At 47.1% G+C, this 20,636-nt stretch overlaps 1 protein-coding gene and 1 pseudogene across 1 annotated transcript in view; both read right to left on the bottom strand.

The window, feature by feature from the left end:
• IL17RD (interleukin 17 receptor D) overlaps positions 1-5,849 on the bottom strand; it is a 69,280-nt gene extending 63,431 nt beyond the window's left edge. Inside the window, exon 1 of the mRNA XM_078076862.1 lies at positions 5,688-5,849. Within this exon, the coding sequence (XP_077932988.1) occupies positions 5,688-5,813 (126 nt within the window). The 5' untranslated portion in view covers positions 5,814-5,849. The remainder of the gene's footprint in view (positions 1-5,687) is intronic.
• A 14,032-nt stretch (positions 5,850-19,881) lies between these two features.
• On the bottom strand, positions 19,882-20,320 carry LOC118542346 (small ribosomal subunit protein eS24 pseudogene; annotated as a pseudogene).
• Between the last annotated feature and the right edge of the window lie 316 nt (positions 20,321-20,636).

The following is a 20,636-nucleotide window of genomic DNA, read 5'->3' as shown; positions in this document are numbered from 1 at the left end:
ATCATGCACTCAGGACTTCAAGTGTGAATTATGTCAACCAGCTAAATTTTGAACAAGATAAGGAGCTATCTCTAGGATTTCCCCCTTAGATTTGGTTTCTTCTTAGAGATTTGCCCCAGCTTTAATCTGCAGTAAGACTATCTGTTTCAGTAGGATGTGCTCTCTCCTGGGCTTGTGTCTTTTCAATCAGCCAGTGGCCCTGCCGCGTTTAGAGTGGCAGAGAGGAAGTGGCCTGTGGTTAAACAGAGGAAATTCCAAGGCATTTTAATAGAGCAAATAGTCTCTTTACTTCCCACAGGGAAGAGCTTCAAAGGCCCCAGGCCCTGGAGGAGACAATGTGTTGTGGGGCCATCAGTCACCTAATCGTGTGTCAGGACCATTCAGAATGTCCCAGCAGCCAAGACAAACACAGCCCAGGAAGACATTGCCTCCCACTGGAGGAGCAAGTCAGGCTGCTGGGAGATGGGGCCCGTGGCACCAGCACAGACAGGCCCCCTGAGCTTGCTGAGGGCAGGAGACCTCCAAATTTGGGGGAGACATGAAACAGAAAAGGTCTCAGCTGCCAGGGTAGAGTGCAGGAGAAAGGTCTCCTCTGAGGGCACTGCCCTCCCACCCCCCACCCCAGCCTGTCAAACTTCTAGGGGTACCTGGGTCCCCCCACCACCTCAGCCCATACTCTTACAAATGGGGGGGGTAAGCTTCCAGAAGCCTAAAAGCCCATCCATCAGAGGCAGACACAAGAGGGAGTGAGAAACGAAAATGTACAATTAATTGCTGATGGGGTGGCCCCAGCCGCAGCAGACATCTGCTGGGCATGGTATGTGAATAGCTCAGGGACCGATGAGGGGAAAAGAGGGTCTAAAAGCTTAAACACACACACATTTTAGGCCAAATGAAGCATGAAAAATACTCAACTTAAAGACTTACAAAAGCATTAGCAGTTCTTTCCTTTGTAGGGACGCTGGTAAGGTTTGAACTGCAGAGAATATGATTTGGATCCTATCCTACTCTTTCCTGAGACTGTTTTCCAGACAAGCCCAGCTGTTCTGGGGAGGAACCCATGGACGCGTCAGGGTCGCCTTCACTCCCGACCTCCCCTTCAACCCCAGGCTAAAGGCATCCACCCAAACCAGGGTGCCTGGCCCAGCTGGCTCCCCTGGACCCCCTTAACCAGCCTGACCCCTTTCACTGGCCAGGGCTCTGACAAAGTCTCCACTTCCTCTCTAAATCCAGGCAAGTAATTTAAAGTCAAACTCTGATTTTAAATGTTTAGAATGTGGTTTCTCTCCCCCTTCTCTGGCCCCGGGGAAGTCCTGTCTCCTAAAGCAGTGGCTCTCATCATTGAGAGAGCATCAGAGCAATTTGTTAAAAATGCCAATTCCTGAACCCCCATCTCACTCCCATTCTGGTCGCATTAGCCTTGAATATGCATTTTTAACGAACTCCCAAAGGAATCCTGATACTGGAAGCCCCCAGACTTTGAGAAATTGTGTTCCGAGGGAAAGGGTCCACAGCCGGTACTTACTTGCCGGTCTCATTCACCCAGCTGTATCCCCTTGTTAATACAACTAGCACAATGCCCCAGGCACTGCAGGGGCTCTGGGGTGGGGGGGGGGGGGCGGTCGGTGGGATGGATGGGGGAGGGGAGAGAAGGGAGGGCAGTTCAAGAGAGATGGACCCGCGCCAGGAGGATTCCCAATTAACGCGGCAAAACAGGCTGGAGGAAAGCATCGCAGTTCTTATAAAAATGTCTCTCTGAAAAATGTGTCAACCAGGGCTGGGTCATTTTTTAACCAAGAATTCTGTAAGAGACACAAGAGCATGTATAACATGGAAGACATGCCCACAAGACAGGCAGACCAGATGCAGGCTAGGAAGCCATGAGCTGCAAGTGAATGAAAACGCATCCAATTCAGAATCAAATAAACATGCCTGGGCCCACAGCCAAGGAGAGTTCTTGGATTGGACTTTTATCAGGACCTAAATTTTAACCAGCTGGAACTTCTTCTTTTCCAAGTACCACCCTATTCCTTCCTACCTTTTGAGATGAAGTATTTGCCTTAAATGGGAAACTTGCACTTCATTGTAAAGATGATGCCAGCATTCTGGCTTCCTGAATTCCTGAAGGAGCGGGCTTTTTGCAGGGTAGACATTTGTTTCAGAGATAGAAGACCAGAGAAGATGTACCCCATTTAGATAGAAGGGCATTTCTTGTTCCCTCCTTCTCCACTGCAGGAAACGCCACTAAATAAAAACCCGGGGAGCCGATGCCTAATTCTTTGTTCCATCAGTGTATTTTGAACAACTAGCAAGACGAGGGAATAAAAACCTCAGCGCAAATGACTGACAGAAAGTTACCCATCACAAACAAAAACATTCCACTATCAAGAAGCAAGAGTAAAGATCCAGTGTAAGTGAGGATACCAGTTTTAGAAATTGTTACTTCTTTGGGAAAATTGTATTTATTACTCCAAGAGCAACTTCACCTGGCAAGGGCCCTAAGGGATTTTTTTAAGTAGTCAAGGAAGTGTGCCCACAACTCATTTCTAAAACACTAAGCTGTGTTCAAGATGGTATCGGCCCCTTAATTGCCCCACTAATAATAGGAAGGTTGTGAAATCTGACCATTTAAACCAGACCAGCTCCTCAGAGAGCCTCCCCAAAGGGTGTGTTAGAAAAGCTGCTGAAGGTTCGCTGGCTGCAGTCACCTTGCAAGTCCTGGGAAAATACACACTGCTGTAGGGGCAAGAATTCCTGGAACAAATGCTCCCTGGAGATCAAGAGGGTCATTTGCTCAGTTCCTCTGCAGCACCCAGATCCTGCAGGACTCACGTCTCCATCCTGCTGTCCCCCTCTCAGGTTCCATGTGACCTGGACCCACAGGAAGTCTCCTGTTTGATTCACACATAATCAACCCTTCTTTTATGTCTGCATGGCCCCAACTAGACTGTAAGCAACATCAGAACTGAGACCAACATCTATGAGCTGAATACCCACCATCTGATAGGGGACTCCGACGTGAATCAAGGGCCCAAATCACTGTACACCAGTATTCACTGGCCAGTCCTCTGACAGAGCAACTTTTGGAAGACCCGATGTAGGGAGGTGGGGGCAGGGAAGGCTTCCTGCAGGAAGTGCTGCTGAAGCAGAGGAGGGAGGCTGAGGTGTAAAGAGAAGGAACACAGACAGGAACAGCATGTGCAAAAGCCTGTTGCGGAGAGGACACTGGAGCTCAGTGCTCTCATCTCTCCATCCACTTCCTAATATCATCACTTAATACAGAATTTAGCAGGAAGGCTGCAGGGTCTAATTGGGCTCAGCCAAGATTTATGGGCTCTGAGGCCACCAAGATGAGGTTAAGTGCCTGGCTAAAGAAACCTGTCCTAAGACACAGATGTGAGCAAATATTGACAATGCAGTGTGGTGAGAACTAAAGTGCAAGGACCTGCATGAGAAGAAAAAGCAAGGGGAATGGCATTCAGGGAAGGCTTCCCAGAGATGGTATCACCTGAGCTGAGTCTTAGGACAAGCAGAAGGTTCTCAGGGGAGGAAAAGGCATCCTAGGAGCAGAGAAAGCATGCCTCAGCAGCGCAAAGGGCACAAAAGTTAGGGACAGGCTGGAAAGGTAGGTATGCAAGGCAGGTGGGCAAGAGGGGTTGGGGAGAGCTGGTGGCTCCAGCAGATGCACCAAAAGGCAAGTCCAGGAGGGAAGGAGCCATGCATCAGGTTGGGAAGAGTGTGGAATCTGGGAGATGGCCCAGAGGCTTCCATGCTCATTCAAGAAGGGATGAAAATGATCCAAGGAGAGAATTAGTGAGACCAAGGTAAAAGCTGTTGAGGTCACCCCCAACTAGGAGTTGTGGTGAGAGAAAAGAGGTCAGCCTGAGTGTGAGGCTTCTGGGGTGGGGGCCACCATTAATTCAGGGCAGGGGTACACAGGGGAAATGAACACATTCCCACAGGCATAGAGAACAAAAGCATCAGCTTAGCTCCTTTGGGTCACTATTATACCCAAAACATTAAATCTTCCCAAGCTTTGTGAACTGACACATGAAACTACTTAGACGATTGCAGAAAAACAGCAATTTGGACTGATCCACCTATGCTGTCATTTGTAAACTCAAAATAAAATACATGTGATGTTCTTACAGTTATTGAAAAGCCAAAATATCCATTTAAATCCAAAAAGTTTAGCAGGATTAATAAGTCAATATGAGATAGCCTTAAGGAAAACTTTTTGATCTAAAAACTGGGGAAAACTTGGTATCTTAAAAAATAATAATTGTGATATTTTACCAAAATGTGACGTTTTACTCAAACAGGAAGGTTATATTCACTATGGGGTTGGTGGTGGGAGGGTGTGTTATAGCTCTCTATAGTGCGGCTACTAGGTTTGAAGATATCTCAGCTGCCTGGCTCATACCTGGTTTTCTGTACTGTGTTTCTCTGAATGTGGGACAAGACAGCTGGAAGCACCAGCCTGAGACTCTAAAAGGGTGCCAGGTCCTAGGCCTTGACTGTGCTGAGGCCATTCAGAACATCCCAAAAGAGGTGAGTCAACCTTGTTCTAAGTAAAGCACCCAACTCTCAGCGCAATAGCGCTGGGATAACTAGGAAATCCCCATTTATTCCCATTTTTCAGGTGGAGAAACTGGAGCCCAGGAGCAGAGCCAAGGTCATGTCCGTGGCTGCCTGAGTGCAAAGCCCTCACAAAGCCCTCCACAAGTCTAAAGGCCTTGAGTGCCCTGACGCCTGGCCGCCCTGGCTTGGGTGGGCGGTGCGGGGCAGACAGATGCAGTCTCCGGGTCCTGGGGCCGCCCAAGCCCAGGAACCCTGGTGGGGACCGGGGACCGCAGCATCCCCGCGCACACCGCCCCCCACCCTATGCCCCACCACCCAGGACAGCATCAAAGTGCTCAGTTACTGGGAGAAGGCTCCAAACAACAAGGCTAAGTCTGTGCACCTCTCCAGTCTCCTCTGGAGCATCTGACCGAGGTAACAAACTCATGCCTTCCTTTGGCCTAGAAAAATATCCGCCAAGTCAAGCTGGGGCCAGGGAGAGGGGGTGTAGGTCATCCGTGAGACCATTCGCTAGACGAAGGGCTGAACGGGGAGCAAAATTTCCCAGCAAGTCAGGAATCGGGGGTGGGGTGAAAGTGGGGTAGGACGGCCCAGCCTAGAAGGAACAATGCGGCCACGAGAGGGGGCGCATCCCTCCCCAGCGCTCCGGGTCCCCACCCTGGCAGTCCCGGGCCTCTGCAGAGTTGTGGACCGGACGGGTGGACTACAGGACCACTCCTGCTCCAAAACGCTCCCAGTCGGGACAGCTCGGAGCATCACAGCCCCGGGGCGAAGGTGGTACGGGTCCGGGAACAAAGGGTGGGGCGCCCTTCTCCCGCCCGCCGCGGGACGCCCCTCTCGCTCGCCCTCTGGAAGCCGGACCCCGGCCAGTGGCCGCGCCTCATTAACAACACAAAGCCGGGGGTCGGGCGGCCCCTTTCATCCCGGCGGGGGCTGGTGGACGCGCGCCCCGGGAGGGAGGGAAGAAGGGCGGGAGCAGCGGGGATCTCAGCCCTGCCGCTGACTCCGCGTAGGGCAGGCACGTCGGCACCCGCTCGGCTGCCGGCAAGCACCTGTGCGCACCGCGCCCGCCGCGCTTTTGGGGACGACGAGAAGTTTCTCCTTACCCTCCAGCCGCAGGTGTCCGCGCCCCGCGCTCTGCTGGAGCCGCCCGCGGCCACGGCCAGCTGCGAGCCGTTGAGGCAGGCATTGACCGTGAAGAAGACGGAGCAGAGCTGCAGCCACGGGGCCATGGCCGTGCGCTCGCCCAGCCCTACCCTACTCTGCACCCCAGCTGCCTGCCTCTGGCCAGCCCCAAGTGGGCGGTGGCGCCGGCGGCGGCGGCGGAGCTGGCCGCACCACCGAGCATGCGCCGCCGGCCCGCGCCCTGCCCCTTCACTCCGGGCCCCGCCCCCAGCCCCGACTTTAGCGCTCTGGCCACGCCCCTCCAGCCCAGCCCTCTTTCTTGGCCCCGCCCCGCCCTGTAGTCCACCCCCAACTATGGCCACACCCCGAATCTCCAGTGAGGAGACGGGAGCTGCAGTTTTTTCCCCCTCACCTGACAGGTCTTTTTTTTAATCCAAGGGATATGTCCAAGTGATGCCTGCTCCCAGCAAAAAACTCAGGAAAACACAAAGAATATAATAATAATGGTTTTAAAAATAATTTAATCAGCACCTACTATTTGCCAGGCCTCTTCTTGAATCTTCCCAACCGCACAGGGAAGTGTCAGTATTATTCTTGTCCCAGTTTCCGGCACAGAAAAGTGAGGGTAATGTGATGGTTAGAAAAATCCTGGCTGAGACCTCCGACAAATGACTTGCTCTCTCCATGTTACTGTTCCTGACCCCTGTAAACTGGAATAACAAAAAGTATGCTAGTCTGGGGAGGATTCTACTGCTTAGCACATAGCAAGTGCTCAATAAATGCTACATTCTATCATTAACCGACTTGCATAACGTCACCCAGCTGGTACCTACTGAGATTCAAATCCAGATCTGGCAAAAACAATACTCTTAACCACTACACTTGTCAGACTTACCATTGCGAAATGGGTAGGAAGCTGAGGCTCAGAGAAGTGGAGTAGCCAAGGTCATGTGACTTCACCACGAGCCCCTTCCCACTTTGACTTGTATCTCTGCACCTGAATCCCACCACTTCACTGTCCTCCGCCCTGCCCCTCATCTCTGCTACCACCTCCTCCTTCCTAAGGGCTAAATTGCCTCCTTCCACTTTCATCCCAATATATGATGCATTTCTCCACTTGAATCCAGAGTGATCTCCGAAAGGTAAATCAGGTCACTGACTTCTGATTAAAAATCCTCTGTGGTGGCATTTATTCAATGACCATTTACAATAAAATCCATACCGGCCCCACCTCCCCCCGCATTATCTTTTCCCACTCTGCCTTCACTACCTGGCTCCAAGCTGTGTGGACCTGTCCGCTCAACTGCATCTTCGTCTTCTTGTCTCAGTAAACCTTGGAGACTCTGTCCAAAAGGCGTCTTCCTCTACATGACTCAGTAAACCTTGGAGACTCTGTCCAAAAGGCGTCTTCCTCTACATGACTCTCTCCTTCTAGGGTCCAGAATCCCCTCCTTCTCCTTGTCTGTCAGGCCTAAGTATGGTGACAGTTCAGCTGCTGCTAACATTGTGTTCCTGTACTTTCCCTCATGACTCCACACACCCGGCACATACCTCCGTTCTTAAACTCTCCACGGAGGTAGAAGTGGACCCAGTTTGGCATGCTACCCCCGTGGAGAATGAAGACTCTTCTCAGTAAACTAGCAGAAGTCCTGGAGACTGGCTCTGACAAGACCACTTTGGAACCAGGGAGCAGAGGCAGCTTCACCTGAACCCCAGAGGCTGGAAGTGGAAAACAACAGTTGTCCAGAGAAAACTGGCACTGTTGCCAGAGAAAGCGAGGATGGATACTGGGTTTACCAAACAACAGTGTCCATCACAAGACCCAGGTGCTAAGATGTCCTGTCCATGTGCACCACAGGACAGAAATGTTTTATTTTTCATCTCACTGCTGGGATACTCAGGAATTCAGCCAGACCCAGTGAAAGCAAGCACCACAACTTCCTTGGTCATCCAGAAGAACCAGGATCCACAGAAAGTTGCCTGTAGAGTAGCCTTCTCTGAATAGACCTCACACAATGTTGCCCCTCTGGGGGAGCTGTTGGTTCAATGCTCTGCTCCTTTCCAGGCCTCCCTGACACTCTTGATACTCCTCTCTGGGTCATTCCCAACTCCCATAGCAGGGCATCTTAGGAGTTTACCATGAATATCAGGGGTGCCAGGGGCTGAGACAAGGCCAGGACCACACATGGGTGTTGATGAAACACCATGGAAACCATGAGGATGCCTGCTCCTTAAGCTCCTTAACCTATATGACATTCCAGCCTAGAGATGCTTCATAATCTATCAACCAATCACCTGCTGAGGGACTTCTCTTATAATCAGTGATTCAAAAATATCCTCACACATTTCTCTTGATGCATTCATTCAACTATTTTCTTAAGATATATTCTTAGAGGGGCCCCTGGGTGGCTCAGTCATTAAGTGTCTGCCTTCGGCTCAGGTTATGATCCCGGGGTCCTAGGATCAAGCCCCACATCAGGCTCCCTGCTCAGTGGGAAGCCTGCTTCTCCCTCTCCCACTCCCCCTGCTGTGTTCCCTCTCTCACTGTCTCTCTCTCTGTCAAATAAATAAATAAAATCTTTAAAAAATCTATTTCTAGAATAAGAATAGCTAGATTATATACACATTTAAAATGCCAAACTGCTCAATATCTACTGCATTCTAATATATACATTATATATTATATTATATATTAAAATATTATATAAATAATATTTTTTAAGTAGGCTCCACACCCATCGAGGGGGTTGAACTCACAACCCTGACATCAAGAGTCACACGCTCCACCACCTGAGCCAGCCAGGAGCCCCATCTACAGCAATCTTAATTGTCCTTTCTGGTTAATAATGAGGTGGACCATGTTCCCATGTATTTAGTGGCCATTTGCATTTCTTCTTTGTTCCAGGATTGGACTCTAGGAAAAGGAAGAGTACTTGGAGTTTATGGCTAAGGGAGAGCCTTAAGGAGAGCACTGGGGAGGAGAGCATTTCTTCTTGGGTTTTACTCACATCACCATATGACTGAGCGGCCAGGGAAGGCAGAGCAACACTCGCATTCCCTTTCCAGTCTCCACGCCAACCCATAGCTCACTGCCCAACCTGGCAAGTGGCAGCCTCTGAAAACATGCTGCAGAGTTCAGAAGGCTCCAACTAAAGCACTACAGAACACAAGAAAGAAAGGACCTAAGTGTCCATTCTAAAACTTGTTAGACTGATATCCCTCAGGACCAGGGACTGAGATGCCCTCCTATTGACCTTCTAAGGAGGCCTTAAGCATGGGGGGTTGGGGGGGAGAACCACGTACATCAAAGGGTCAAATTTGGTCAGGTAATAAACTGATATTTGGCAACATTCTCCCCATTCTGGTCTTCTCCATTGATTCTTTGCCTCTCATCCCCTCTTTTTACCCTAGATCTTTCAGAATATTTATGAGGCTGTAGGAAGTGAACCTCTGTACTGAGAGCTGAGATAAAATGAGGGGGCCAGGCCCCTACATGGCCTCCATGGACCATACCTTCCTCCAGACCACAGCCGAGCCCAGCTGTGTAGGTAACAGGAGGATGAGGCCGTCCTCAAATACAATACATGGGCTCACCTACCACAGCCGATTACCTGGGCTCCAGTCACAATTTCAGCCACCCCTCACCATCCCTGACTGATTCACCTCTCTGCCCCCAGTGCCTGGCTCTCTTACGGGCACACATCAGTGGGCAAGAAACTGTTGCTGCCTCCACTCCCGTTTGGGATGAAGCTAGGGATTAAACAGATTAAATCACCTTTAAATAAGCTGTTGATGAAATGCAAATATACTTCCCCAATTTACCTAGAATCTAACCAGATAAGAAAAACCCTTAACACAAAGACTGGATTTTGTTAGGAGTCAAATTATCCCCAGAAACATAAGAAAGGATAAAGTGATGATGGAAATAATTTGTATCCTGAAATCATTTTTAGCAGAGAAGACCATTTTAATAAGCAGTGGTTAGAAGCAGTGGGCCAAAATTCTAATTTATTTTTGGTATTACTCAAGTAGTATTTTTTTTTTTTTTTTAAAGATTTTTATTTATTTGAGAGAGAGAGAGCACATGAGAGGGGGGAGGGTCAGAGGGAGAAGCAGACTCCCTGCCGAGCAGGGAGCCCGATGCGGGACTCGATCCAGGGACTCCAGGATCATGACCTGAGCCAAAGGCAGTCGCTTAACCAACTGAGCCACCCAGGCGCCCTCAAGTAGTATGTTTTATATACTAGTCAAGACATTAAAGGCAAAGAGTGCCCCCCCCCCCCCCCGCCAGGCTCTCAGCAGGCTGAGGGGGTGCAAGTTTCCCGAGGCTCTGGGGGAGCACCATGGTGCTGAGAGCCCCAGCCTCTGTCAGAGCCCTCTATAGAGGCTAGCTGGATGCCAGTCTGGCCAGGGGCAGTCTTGGCTCCCACGAAGTAGGTGTCCCTTCACCCGCCCCCCTCCACCCCGCCTCCCCCTACACACACACACACACACACACACACACACACACACACACAGTCTCTGCTTGGGGCGCCCCGCAGCCTTCCCAAACTGGTCTTGATTCCTCCCAGACTGCCCAGACGCTCGGAACGAGGGCGGGCGTTAGACCTGGAGAGGATGACCGAACCCCACGCCCCGGAATCCACGGGCCCTCACCCCCAGAGTGCCGGGGGCGGTGGGTTCTGCGGCCACAAAACAGAATTCATGAGTGCACCGCCACTTCCCATTTTTTTCCCCAGGAGGAAAAGGGGACGGGGGCGCCCAGGCTCCACGGTAACCGCTAGGGGGCGCGCGTGGTCCAGGTCGGAGACGCTCGAACAATCTCGGACGGCGCCGCCCCGCGAGCATATCATCCCGGGACAAAACCCCCGGTGCAGGTGCAAGTGCTCGCTGTTACCAGAGCTGGTGCTAAGTTTGGGGGTGAGTAGAGTTCAGGAGGCGGTAAGAAAACTAGGTGAAATATGGGCTTTCGGCAACAAATACGGGCTTTCAGTAACCATGTGGCTTTGAGCAATTCTCTTAGCCTCTCTGAATGTCAGTTTTTTTAAGGTGGCCACACAGGAATGATGGGGATGCAGACTTCGGTGGGTTTTTGTGTGTCTGAAGTAAACAAATGGCTCTGAGGGTCCGTGAACGTTACTATTGCAAGCAGTAGGCCAGGAGCTGATGCAGCCAGGCCCAGGGGCAGCTGGAACTCAGTCAGTAGCTAAGGAGTTAACTACAAACTACCCAGTCAGTAGTCAGTAGTCAGGAGCTAACATCCTGGTTTGGATCTAGACTAGACTGGACAGCTAGGGACCATATCCTGTTTAACATTCACTCACTCATTCATTCAACAAGTACCGATGGAGTCCTTGCATGACATCAGGCATTATGCCAGAAGCTGGGGACCAGTAGGGACATCAGATACTGCCCACAACAAGACACTGTCCCAGCTGTCTTAGAACCAACAAGCAAACATTCCAAGGGGGACACTGGCATTACTCAACTACATGACCAGGGATAATTACAAGTCTCTAAGGAAGTGATATCTGAGCTGAGACACCTGGGCAAACGGGAGGGGAGCAAAGACAGGAAGAGTGTTCTAGTCAGAGGGAGCAGCATATGCAAAGGTCCTGAGGGGACTGGGAACCAAGGAACCAAAGGAGGCCAGTGTGATTGGAGAGCAGTGAGGTGTGGAAGCATGGTACAAGGTGAGCTCAAGAGGCCTGCAGGGATAGGTGGGCAGGACTTTGTACCCTGCTTTGAATCTAAGAGTACCCAGCAACTTCTGAGAGGTTTAAGGGCAAAGGCAGGACTGTATTTTGAAAAGGTCCCTGTATCCCAAGTGGTGTGCACAGAGTATTACCCTGTGTGTAGCTGGCATTTGATATGTACTTGCTGAATGAATAAATAACTAAGATCACTGTTGAAATTCTGGGATTTAATGTCTTGAATGCAAAAAAATCATTAGAAAACATGGAAAAACATCCAACCCTACTAAATTTCTAAATAATACAAATAAAATAAAATGCATAGTTTTCTTGTCATTTAAGGTTATTTCTACTGTAAAGTTCCTTATTATTTTTAATAGACTATTTTTAGAACGACTTTAAATTTACAGAAAAAATGAGAAGATAAGAGTTCCCATATACCATCCCTAGATTCCTTTATTATTAACATATTACATTAGTAGTATAGTACATTTGTTACAATTAATAAACCAATATAGATACCTTATCATTATGAAAGTCCAAACTTTATTCAGATTTCCTTAGTTTTTACCTCATATCTTTTTTCTGTTCCAGCATCCCACCCAGGATACCACATAACATTTAGTTGTCATGTCTCAGGGTCCTTTTGACTGACCATTTCTCAGACTTCCCTTGTGTTTGATGACCCTGACACTTTTGAAGAGCATACATTAGGTACTTTGTAGGATGCCCCTCTGTTGGGATTTGTCTGATGTTTTTCTCAGGATTAGACTGGATATTATTATTTTTTTACTTTAATCAAGGTTATACATATACAAAGTTTTGAACGTCTTATTTGTTCTAATAGATGCAAAAAGAAAACAGTAGTCCTCTGACCTGTCCCTTGTCACTCTCACTCCCCAGAGTACCTTGTTTCAACTCTTTTTGCTGTTTTCTGGTGTTTGCTGCCATATATCTAGATCATATGTTGATCTTGCCTTTCTTGACTGACCGATTTAGAGACTAGCTCCTAACTTCCTGCTCTTTATGACACATGAGAATTGTGTTCTCTTTCATTCCCTTCCTCTATCCACCCACTAAGGTTTGTCCTGATGTCTTCCTCTGCCTTCCAGAACCCTTCTGACCTGTACAGACCCCATCAATGGGCTTTCTGCCCCTCAGTCTTCAGGGTGGGTTGGGTCATTGTGGGGCACAGGCAGGCAGTTGGGGGGGAGGAGGGAGAGAGTAAAGGTATTTCTGCCCTCAGTTACCACGTTAGGTTGCTGTGGGGGCTGCAAGTCTGGCTCTGCTGTCAAGTACTCGCTCCAGTTTCCGAGAACTGCTCCCACCCCCTTGCCTCCTCAGGTCTGTGTATTAGGGGGGAAGAGAGGGTGGGTAATAGCCCCTCATACTGGTACCGCACCTTCCTTTGTGGTTTCTTTTCACCCTGCCATCAAAGCCTCTTTTATGAAATTTTCCTCAAATTATCCCATTTGAGAGTTGTTTCATTTTTTGGAATCCTGACTAATAAATTACAATTTTGGTTAAACCAATATTCAGTGTTTATATTATTGTGATAATAACTATGAAACATTATTCACCTTAAAGGCAAGTACTGTTTTATGATAATATTTCCTTTCTTGTTACAACTTTTTTTGGTTTGTGTGTATGTGTGTGTAGTTAGTATTTACCTTTTTAATATAACCCTTGTTAAATTTTCCCATACAACTCTGCACATGGTCAGAGACATTAGCTTTTCTCTCAGGATTTTTTTCAGGAATTCCTACCACCGTCAAGGTTGTATATTCTTCAGGTCTGCTGCCCAGCTGTCCTTCCCTTTCCTTCTCTCTGGTGTTAGAATCCTATTTTCTGGATCTTTGAGGGTTTCTCACTCATTTTGTTTGTTTGTTTGTTTTGGATTTTACTTATTTAGACAGAGAGAGGGTGGGGGAGGGACAGAGGGAGAGGGAGAGAGAGAATCTCAAGCTGACTCCTCACAGAGGGAGCACAGAGTCGGAGCTGGGGCTGGGGCTCGATCTCATGATCCTGAGGTCATGACCTCAGCTGAAATCAAGAGTTGGATTCTTAACCTCCTGAGCCACCCAGGTGCCCCGGGTTTCTCACTCATTTTAGTGGGGCATATCCTTCATTAGCTTCCTTTTTTTTTTTTTTAAGGATTTTATTTATTTATTTGAGAGAGAGAGAATGAGAGAGAGCGCACGAGAAGGGGGAGGGGCAGAGGGAGAAGACTCCCCGCTGAGCAGGGAGCCCCTACGACGATGAAGACGACGATGTGGGACTTGATCCCAGGACTCAGAGATCATAACCTGAGCTGAAGGCAGATGCTTAACCAACTGAGCCACACAGGCGCCCTAAAATTATTCTTAAGGAAATGGGCATGCTGCATCAGCAGGTTAGGATTCAAACTGGGTAATCAATGTCCAGAAACAAAGATCCCAGACAGGTCACATATGTCAAGAGGAAAGAGACCCCACTAAGCCACTCAATGAGACAGAGTCAATAAACAACCTGGAGCGACCATGCAACTCAGCCATTTTATTTCTCAAATTATTGCACCTATAAATTTTAGCTCTCCATTTGCCTTCTACTATCAGATTTAAAAAAATTTTTTTCTAGTACCATCTTGAACCTAAATGATATATGGCTTGTGACATACACAAATGCATAATCATAATGACTAGCATTTTTAGATTCAATTGTTAATTTAGCAAGCATTTATTGAGTACCTACTGTATTCCAGGCACTGTGCAAGGCATTGGAATAGAACATGCTCAAGGTCATGAGGTCCCTGCCCTCAGGGAACTCATTCTCCAGGGCAGTACCTCACACTTAGCACAGCCTCCTGAGCCTTCCAGGCACCCATTGAGAGCTCCACTTAACAGGTAAAGGATCTGAGGCTCACAAAGGTTTCCCAGTTTGCCTGAATGACACACAGCCAGTTGGAGACGATGCTGCACCATGAACCCCAATCTTCCTCTTCCAACTCTGTTTCGAAGGCTGGGGTATAAGAAGAAGCTAGAGATAATGAACCGTGAAAAGAGGGTTCAGAGGGACAGGAAGACAACCAAGAGGGAGTGGTCTTAGTTAGGCTTCTCCAGAGAAGCAGAACCAATAGGATATATAGAGATGTATATAAGAGGAGGTTTATTATAGGAATTGGTTCATGCAGTCATGGAGGCTGAGAAGTCCCACAGTTGGCCGTCTGCCAGCTGCAGAATCAGGAAAGCTGGTGGTGTAATCAGTCCAAGTCCAAAGGTCTGAGAAATGGGGGCTGATGATGTAAGTCCCAAACTGTATCTGAAAGTCTGAGACCGGGAGTGCCAGTGCCCAAGGGCAAGAGAAGATGGATGTCTCAGCTCAAGCAGAGAGAGAGAGAATTTGCCTTTCCTCTGCCTTTTGTTCTACTCAACCAGTTGGATAATGCCCACCTGCACTGGGGAGGGCCATCTGCTTTAGTCAATTCACCAATTAAAATGCTAATTTTTTTCTGGAAACACCTTCACAGACACATCCAGAAACAATGTTTTACCAGCTATTTGGGCATCCTTTAACCCAGTTAAGTTGACACATAAAACTGACCATCACAGGGGCGCCTGGGTGGCTCAGTCGTTAAGCGTCTGCCTTCGGCTCAGGTCATGATCCCAGGGTCCTGGGATCGAGCCCTGCATCGGGCTCCCTGCTCGGCGGGAAGCCTGCTTCTCCCTCTCCCACTCCCCCTGCTTGTGTTTCCTCTCTCGCTGTCTCTCTGTCAAATAAATAAATAAAATCTTTAAACAAACAAACAAACAAAAACTAACCATCACAGAAGCCAAGGGGAAAAAAGAGTTTCAAAGTATCTGCTCAGGCCCTAGCTGCCCCAGTTTACATTTTAGCAGGAACTAGTTCAGGGCAAACGGCGGGGAACAGGAACTGCCGATGCACTTGGGGGAAATAGGACAGAAGGGAAGGAAGAAACACAGGATGCTCATTTTACAGTTGCAGGGCGCATCTTCTCTACTCCTCTGGAATTAATGCCAGTGGAGGAAGAGCCTCACAGTTGAATAACTTGCACACCTAGAAGCAGCAGGCAACAACCCCAGGTGTCAGAGTCATGTAGGGCATGCCCTCCCTGCGGGGATGGGCCAACCGGTGCCTCTCAGTTGTAAAAAAAAAAAAAAAAAAAGCACAGTATGCCCTGACTCCAGTCTCCCAACCTAAGGCCCTCAAGCAGGAAATTCTAAAACTAAATTTCAATAGAGATGGAGCAAGGGAGTGACAGATTGCAAAAACAGACACAGAGCAAGGCACTGAGCCAAGTTCATGAGCAAGAGAAGTCAGCCTCACACCAGCAACAAAACCGTACAGAGAACCCTCAGGGGTCTGCAAGCACCCACCGAGCCAGGCCTCTTCCTCCTCCTCGGAGGCAGCAGATTTGTAGCCGCCCCAGAGGTGTGAATCCCCTGTAGGTTAGCATAGGCTGGGAGTGTGGGGGCAAGGGTGGCCAGGGTCCAGGGACAATGGTGCACCCTCCCTTCTCTGGAGAGGTCAGACGATGACTTCCACTGGCCTTCCCCAGTGCACATAAATATATATTTTTAAATTAGAAACCTAAAATAAATTCTTCCATTCCTGCTGGCGGCCATTATGTAATGTCTCACAATGTTTCCCTGGGACTCTCCAGGCGGTCTCATTTATTGCCTTGGTTGTGCTTCCAGCTTTGTTCATGACTTCCAAACTGCTTTCCATAAAATTGAGCCATATGTACATTGGCTACTCTCAACATAGTTTGTACCTTTAAAAGTATGCGTATATTGTTGTGAGGCCAATGTTGAGAGTGGTGTGCGAGGCCATAGATTGGAGTCCTTTTTTTAAAAAGTGGCAACATTTCAAGCTCGTATAAAAAAAACTGGTTTTGGGGCACCTGGGTGGCTCAGTCGTTAAGCGTCTGCCTTCGGCTCAGGTCATGATCCCAGGGTCCTGGGATCGAGCCCCGCATCGGGCTCCCTGCTCGGCGGGAAGCCTGCTTCTCCCTCTCCCACTCCCCCTGCTTGTGTTCCCTCTCTCGCTGTGTCTCTCTCTGTCAAATAAATAAATAAAATCTTTAAAAAAAAAAAAAAAAAAAAAAAACTGGTTTTGAAATATTTTTAAATTTACAGAAAAGTTGCAAAAATAGTTCAAAGAGTACCTGTATACGCTCCACCCAGCTTCCCCTAACCTCTTATGTAACCTCTTATATAACCATAGCCCAATTATAGAAACCAGAAACAGTATAATACTACTGAGTAATCTATAGACGTTATTGGAATTTTGCCATTCTCCCTACTAATAATGTCCCTTTTTAAAAAATAAATTTTTAAATTTTAGAATTGTCTGAAATTCACAGAAAAACTGAAAAGATAGTCCTGAGTTCCCATGTACTCCTACCCAGTTTCCACTTCTTTTAACATTTTACATTAGTATGGTATATTTGCCACAATAAATGAATCCATATTGATACATTATTATTAACTAAAGCCCATACTTTATTCAGATTTTTTCTTTTTTCTGTAATGCCACTTTTCTGTTCCAGGATCCCATCCAGGATACCACATCTCATTTAGTTGTCATCCTCATGAGGAGCCTCTGGGCTGGGACAGTTTCTCCAACTTTCCTTGTTTTTGATGACCTTGACAGTTTTGAGTACTGATCAAGTATTTTGTAGGCTGCTCCTCATTTGCAATCCGTCTGATGTTTCTCTCATGAGTAGATGGGGTTATGGGTTTTTGAGAGGAGGACCGGAGAATTGAAGTGTCATTCTTGTCACATAGTATCAGTGGTCCACTAAAGTCCTATTTCTGGTCCAGGATCTATCCAGAAACCTGCAGTGCATTTAGTTGTCATGTCTCCTTAGTCTCTAATCTCTGGAAGTCCTCAGCCTTTCATGACCTTGACACATTTGAAGAGTATTCAAAAATGTCCCTTAATTTGTATTTGTCTGATGTTTTTTCTTTTTTTTTTCTTTTTTTTTTTAAAGATTTTGTTTATTTATTTGACAGAGAGAGATACACAGCGAGAGAGAGAACACAAGCAGGGGGAGTGGGAGAGGGAGAAGCAGGCTTCCCGCAGAGCAGGGAGCCCGATGCGGGGCTCGATCCCAGGACTCCGGGATCATGACCTGAGCCGAAGGCAGACGCTTAACGACTGAGCCACCCAGGCGCCACCTGTCTGATGTTTTTTCAAGAATGGATTCAAGTTATGAAATTTTGGTAAGAATGCCAGGGAAATGATGTAGTGTATCATGTCAGGGGTACATGGTGTCACTATGCCTTATTTTACTTTTTTTAAGTAAACTCTACACCCAACATGGGGCCTGAACTCACGAGCCCGAGATCAGGCTCTACTGACCGAGCCAGCCAGGTGCCCTTCTAACTTTACTTTTGATCACTTGGTTAAGATGGTGTCTGCCAGGTGTCTCCACTATGAAGTTACTATCTTCTCTTTCTAATTTCTTAGTGGTGATACTTTTAGATGACACAAATATCTTGTTACCCTCAAACTTTTGCTAGCTAATTTTAGCATCCATGAGTGGATCTTGCATGCAACAATCATTACTGTGATGCTCTAGTGCTGATTTTTCTATTTCCCTTATTCCTTCTACACTTGTTAATTGAAATTCTCCTGTCCCTTTCCCCCATTAATTTATTTATTCAGTTATTTAATTCACAAACATGGGCTAATGAATATTTATTTTGTGGGTTCATCTAGTATTTTCCCCGTCCCAGTGCTAGCTAGACTCAATCATTTCTTCAAGGATTTCTGGTTCTTTTTATTGGAGAATCATCTTTTGAAACCAAGATCTGGACACTAAGTGTGCTCATTGCTACTGGGACATCATTGTGTCTAGGCATTCTTATCAAACAGAGCTGGGAAATATATCCGTGCACACATATATACATACACCTAAATTTATTTCTTTATCCATATATATTCAGGGGTTCTCCAGGGCACCTCTTAGGACTTCCATGCCTAATAGTAAAGGTTAATGGAAAATTAAAGCAACCAAGAAAAGCAGGTACAATTAAGTACCTAGAGTCACTGAGAATTAAGGTTTGGGTCACCTCAACCAGCTAAGGTTTTGCCTGAGGGTGAGAGAGATAGCGAATGTATAGTGAAGACGAAAGTCATAGATATGTTACAGCCTTATGACCAATTATAGAACCATTTTATTTGCTTGTCATACATATGTGTTTATTTGTATATGCTAACCATTTTCTTCTTCTTTCTCCTTCTTCCCGTTTTTATTTTGCATACAAATTGCTGAAGCTGCCTTTACAGTTTAGATTTTAGGTGACAGACTACGCAGTGGGACTATGACTGAATTTAAGGGTTAATTAACATAGTCAGTGACGGATACAGTAACTGTTGATTGGGACTGTTTCCTCATTTGGCAGAGAGCAAGAAAATTTCTTCATTTAAGATAAAAAGCTGGATCTTGTTAGGTGGAATTACAGAGAGGTTTTGTTATATGAGAGTTCAAATGTGTGTAAAAGGGAGTCTATGGAAGGTGAGTAGGCAAAGGGGTGGACTCTGCCAGTTTTCCGTTTCTTGTCCCTCAAATCCAAATTCATCCTTCATTATCTGGTATGCAAAAATGAAGCCAGTCCATTTAAATATTTTCCTTTGTCAGCTGACCATGTTGAATTTTGTCAGTAGAGGGCGATGGAGAGACATTGCAGGAGAAAGGAGGAAGACCTGGTCTGATGTGTTCCTTCTCATAGGCTTCCTGCAGTGTAGGCGGCTCTTCCAGCATCTGCCCTGCAGGCAGCTTCTCCAATGTCTGGCTCCTGCCGTGTAGACAGCTTCCCCAATACCAGATTCTAGCTGCTGGCTTCTGCAGTACCCAGCATCCAGAAGCACCAGTGCCTGGCGGCTTTCCCTGGTATCCTTTTCGGACAGTTACATAGTAAAGTGCCTCCAGTGAGATGCCTCCCTGTGAACAGTTTTCCTGAAACCACAGGGAGTGGGTTTCTGGCAAGTTCTGATAGTATGGCACTGCAATGGCTTCTCTGCTATTCAGTGAGCCATGGCCTCTCCAACTCGGTCTAGATCTCTGCCCTAGAGGAGCTAGTCTTTTCCTTGGGTTGTCTCTCTCAGTCCTAAGCGGTGGGTACTCCTTCTATATGCTATTCCTATGTTCCTTAGAGTTCTCTCTACTTCTTACAAGCCCATCACTCATTTCTCCATTCTCTTGTTATAGTTAATAATTCTTTTTATTAAACTTTCCCTGTTCAGATGACTGTGGTTTCTGTCTCCTAATTGGACCCAGACTAGTCTGCACATAAAACGGTTTCAGAATTGTTAACTCATTCCCCTGTGAGACCCACAGAGAGGAACAGATTTACTGACCAAACTACAACCTCTGTGTACAGGCCTTCCATACTTAGTCATTTTTTTTCAAACAACCAGACACATTAACGTTCTTAGTTTATTGATCCTCTCGTGAAAAATATGCACAATCACCAAGTTAAAGCCACTGCAGCATCCTTCTTCCTTCTGGTGTCCAATCTCCAGCTCGCTTTTTGCCAGCACCAACATTGGCTTTTGCAGTCCCCCTGACTTTCTTCATTCTGTTCTTGTGTTCCTTTTGCTGTTTTCTTGACGTCTTTTCCTTCTTCTACAGGCCATGTCTTGCAAGTCTATGTTTGGGTTCATTTTTCTTTGCGTAATCCAAGGAATCATAAATCATGCCAAAGCCAGTTGTCTTGCCACCACCAAAATGGGTTCTGAATCCAAATCCAAATATGACATCTGGTGTGGTCTTGTACATTTTGGCTAGTTTCCCGAATTTCTGTCTTAGGTACTGTTGCCTTTCCGGGGTGAAGGACATCAATGACCATCTGTCTCCGCTGAAGTAGTCAGTTGGTCATGAACTTCTTGGTCCGTACAGTGACTGCATCATTCATGATGGCAACCAAGCTTCAAGCAGCTGGAGAAGAAAAGAGCATAGTTAGTTTTATAGTATCCAAAATATCATTTTTCAGTGACTTAGGTTAGGTGTTTTCTTCCCTATCTCCTCCAGGGTAGTTATAGTCTTTATTTGTAATACACTTAGATTCCTTATTATTGGTGTTCCATGTTGGGTTCTTTCCTCATCCTGGTTGATTTGAATGATTTATTTATTCTGGGAGTATGTAAACCATTACCCTGGTTCTAAGAGTCACAGCCGCATAAAAGGGCTTAGATATACTCAGAGGAGTGTTGTGGCCACCTCATTTCTAA

This window comes from Halichoerus grypus, chromosome 1 (assembly GCF_964656455.1).
Source record: "Halichoerus grypus chromosome 1, mHalGry1.hap1.1, whole genome shotgun sequence".
Taxonomy (NCBI): Eukaryota; Metazoa; Chordata; class Mammalia; order Carnivora; family Phocidae; genus Halichoerus; species Halichoerus grypus.
The sequence above is the reverse complement of the archived record's forward strand: the minus strand, read 5'-3'. Positions and strand labels throughout refer to the sequence as shown.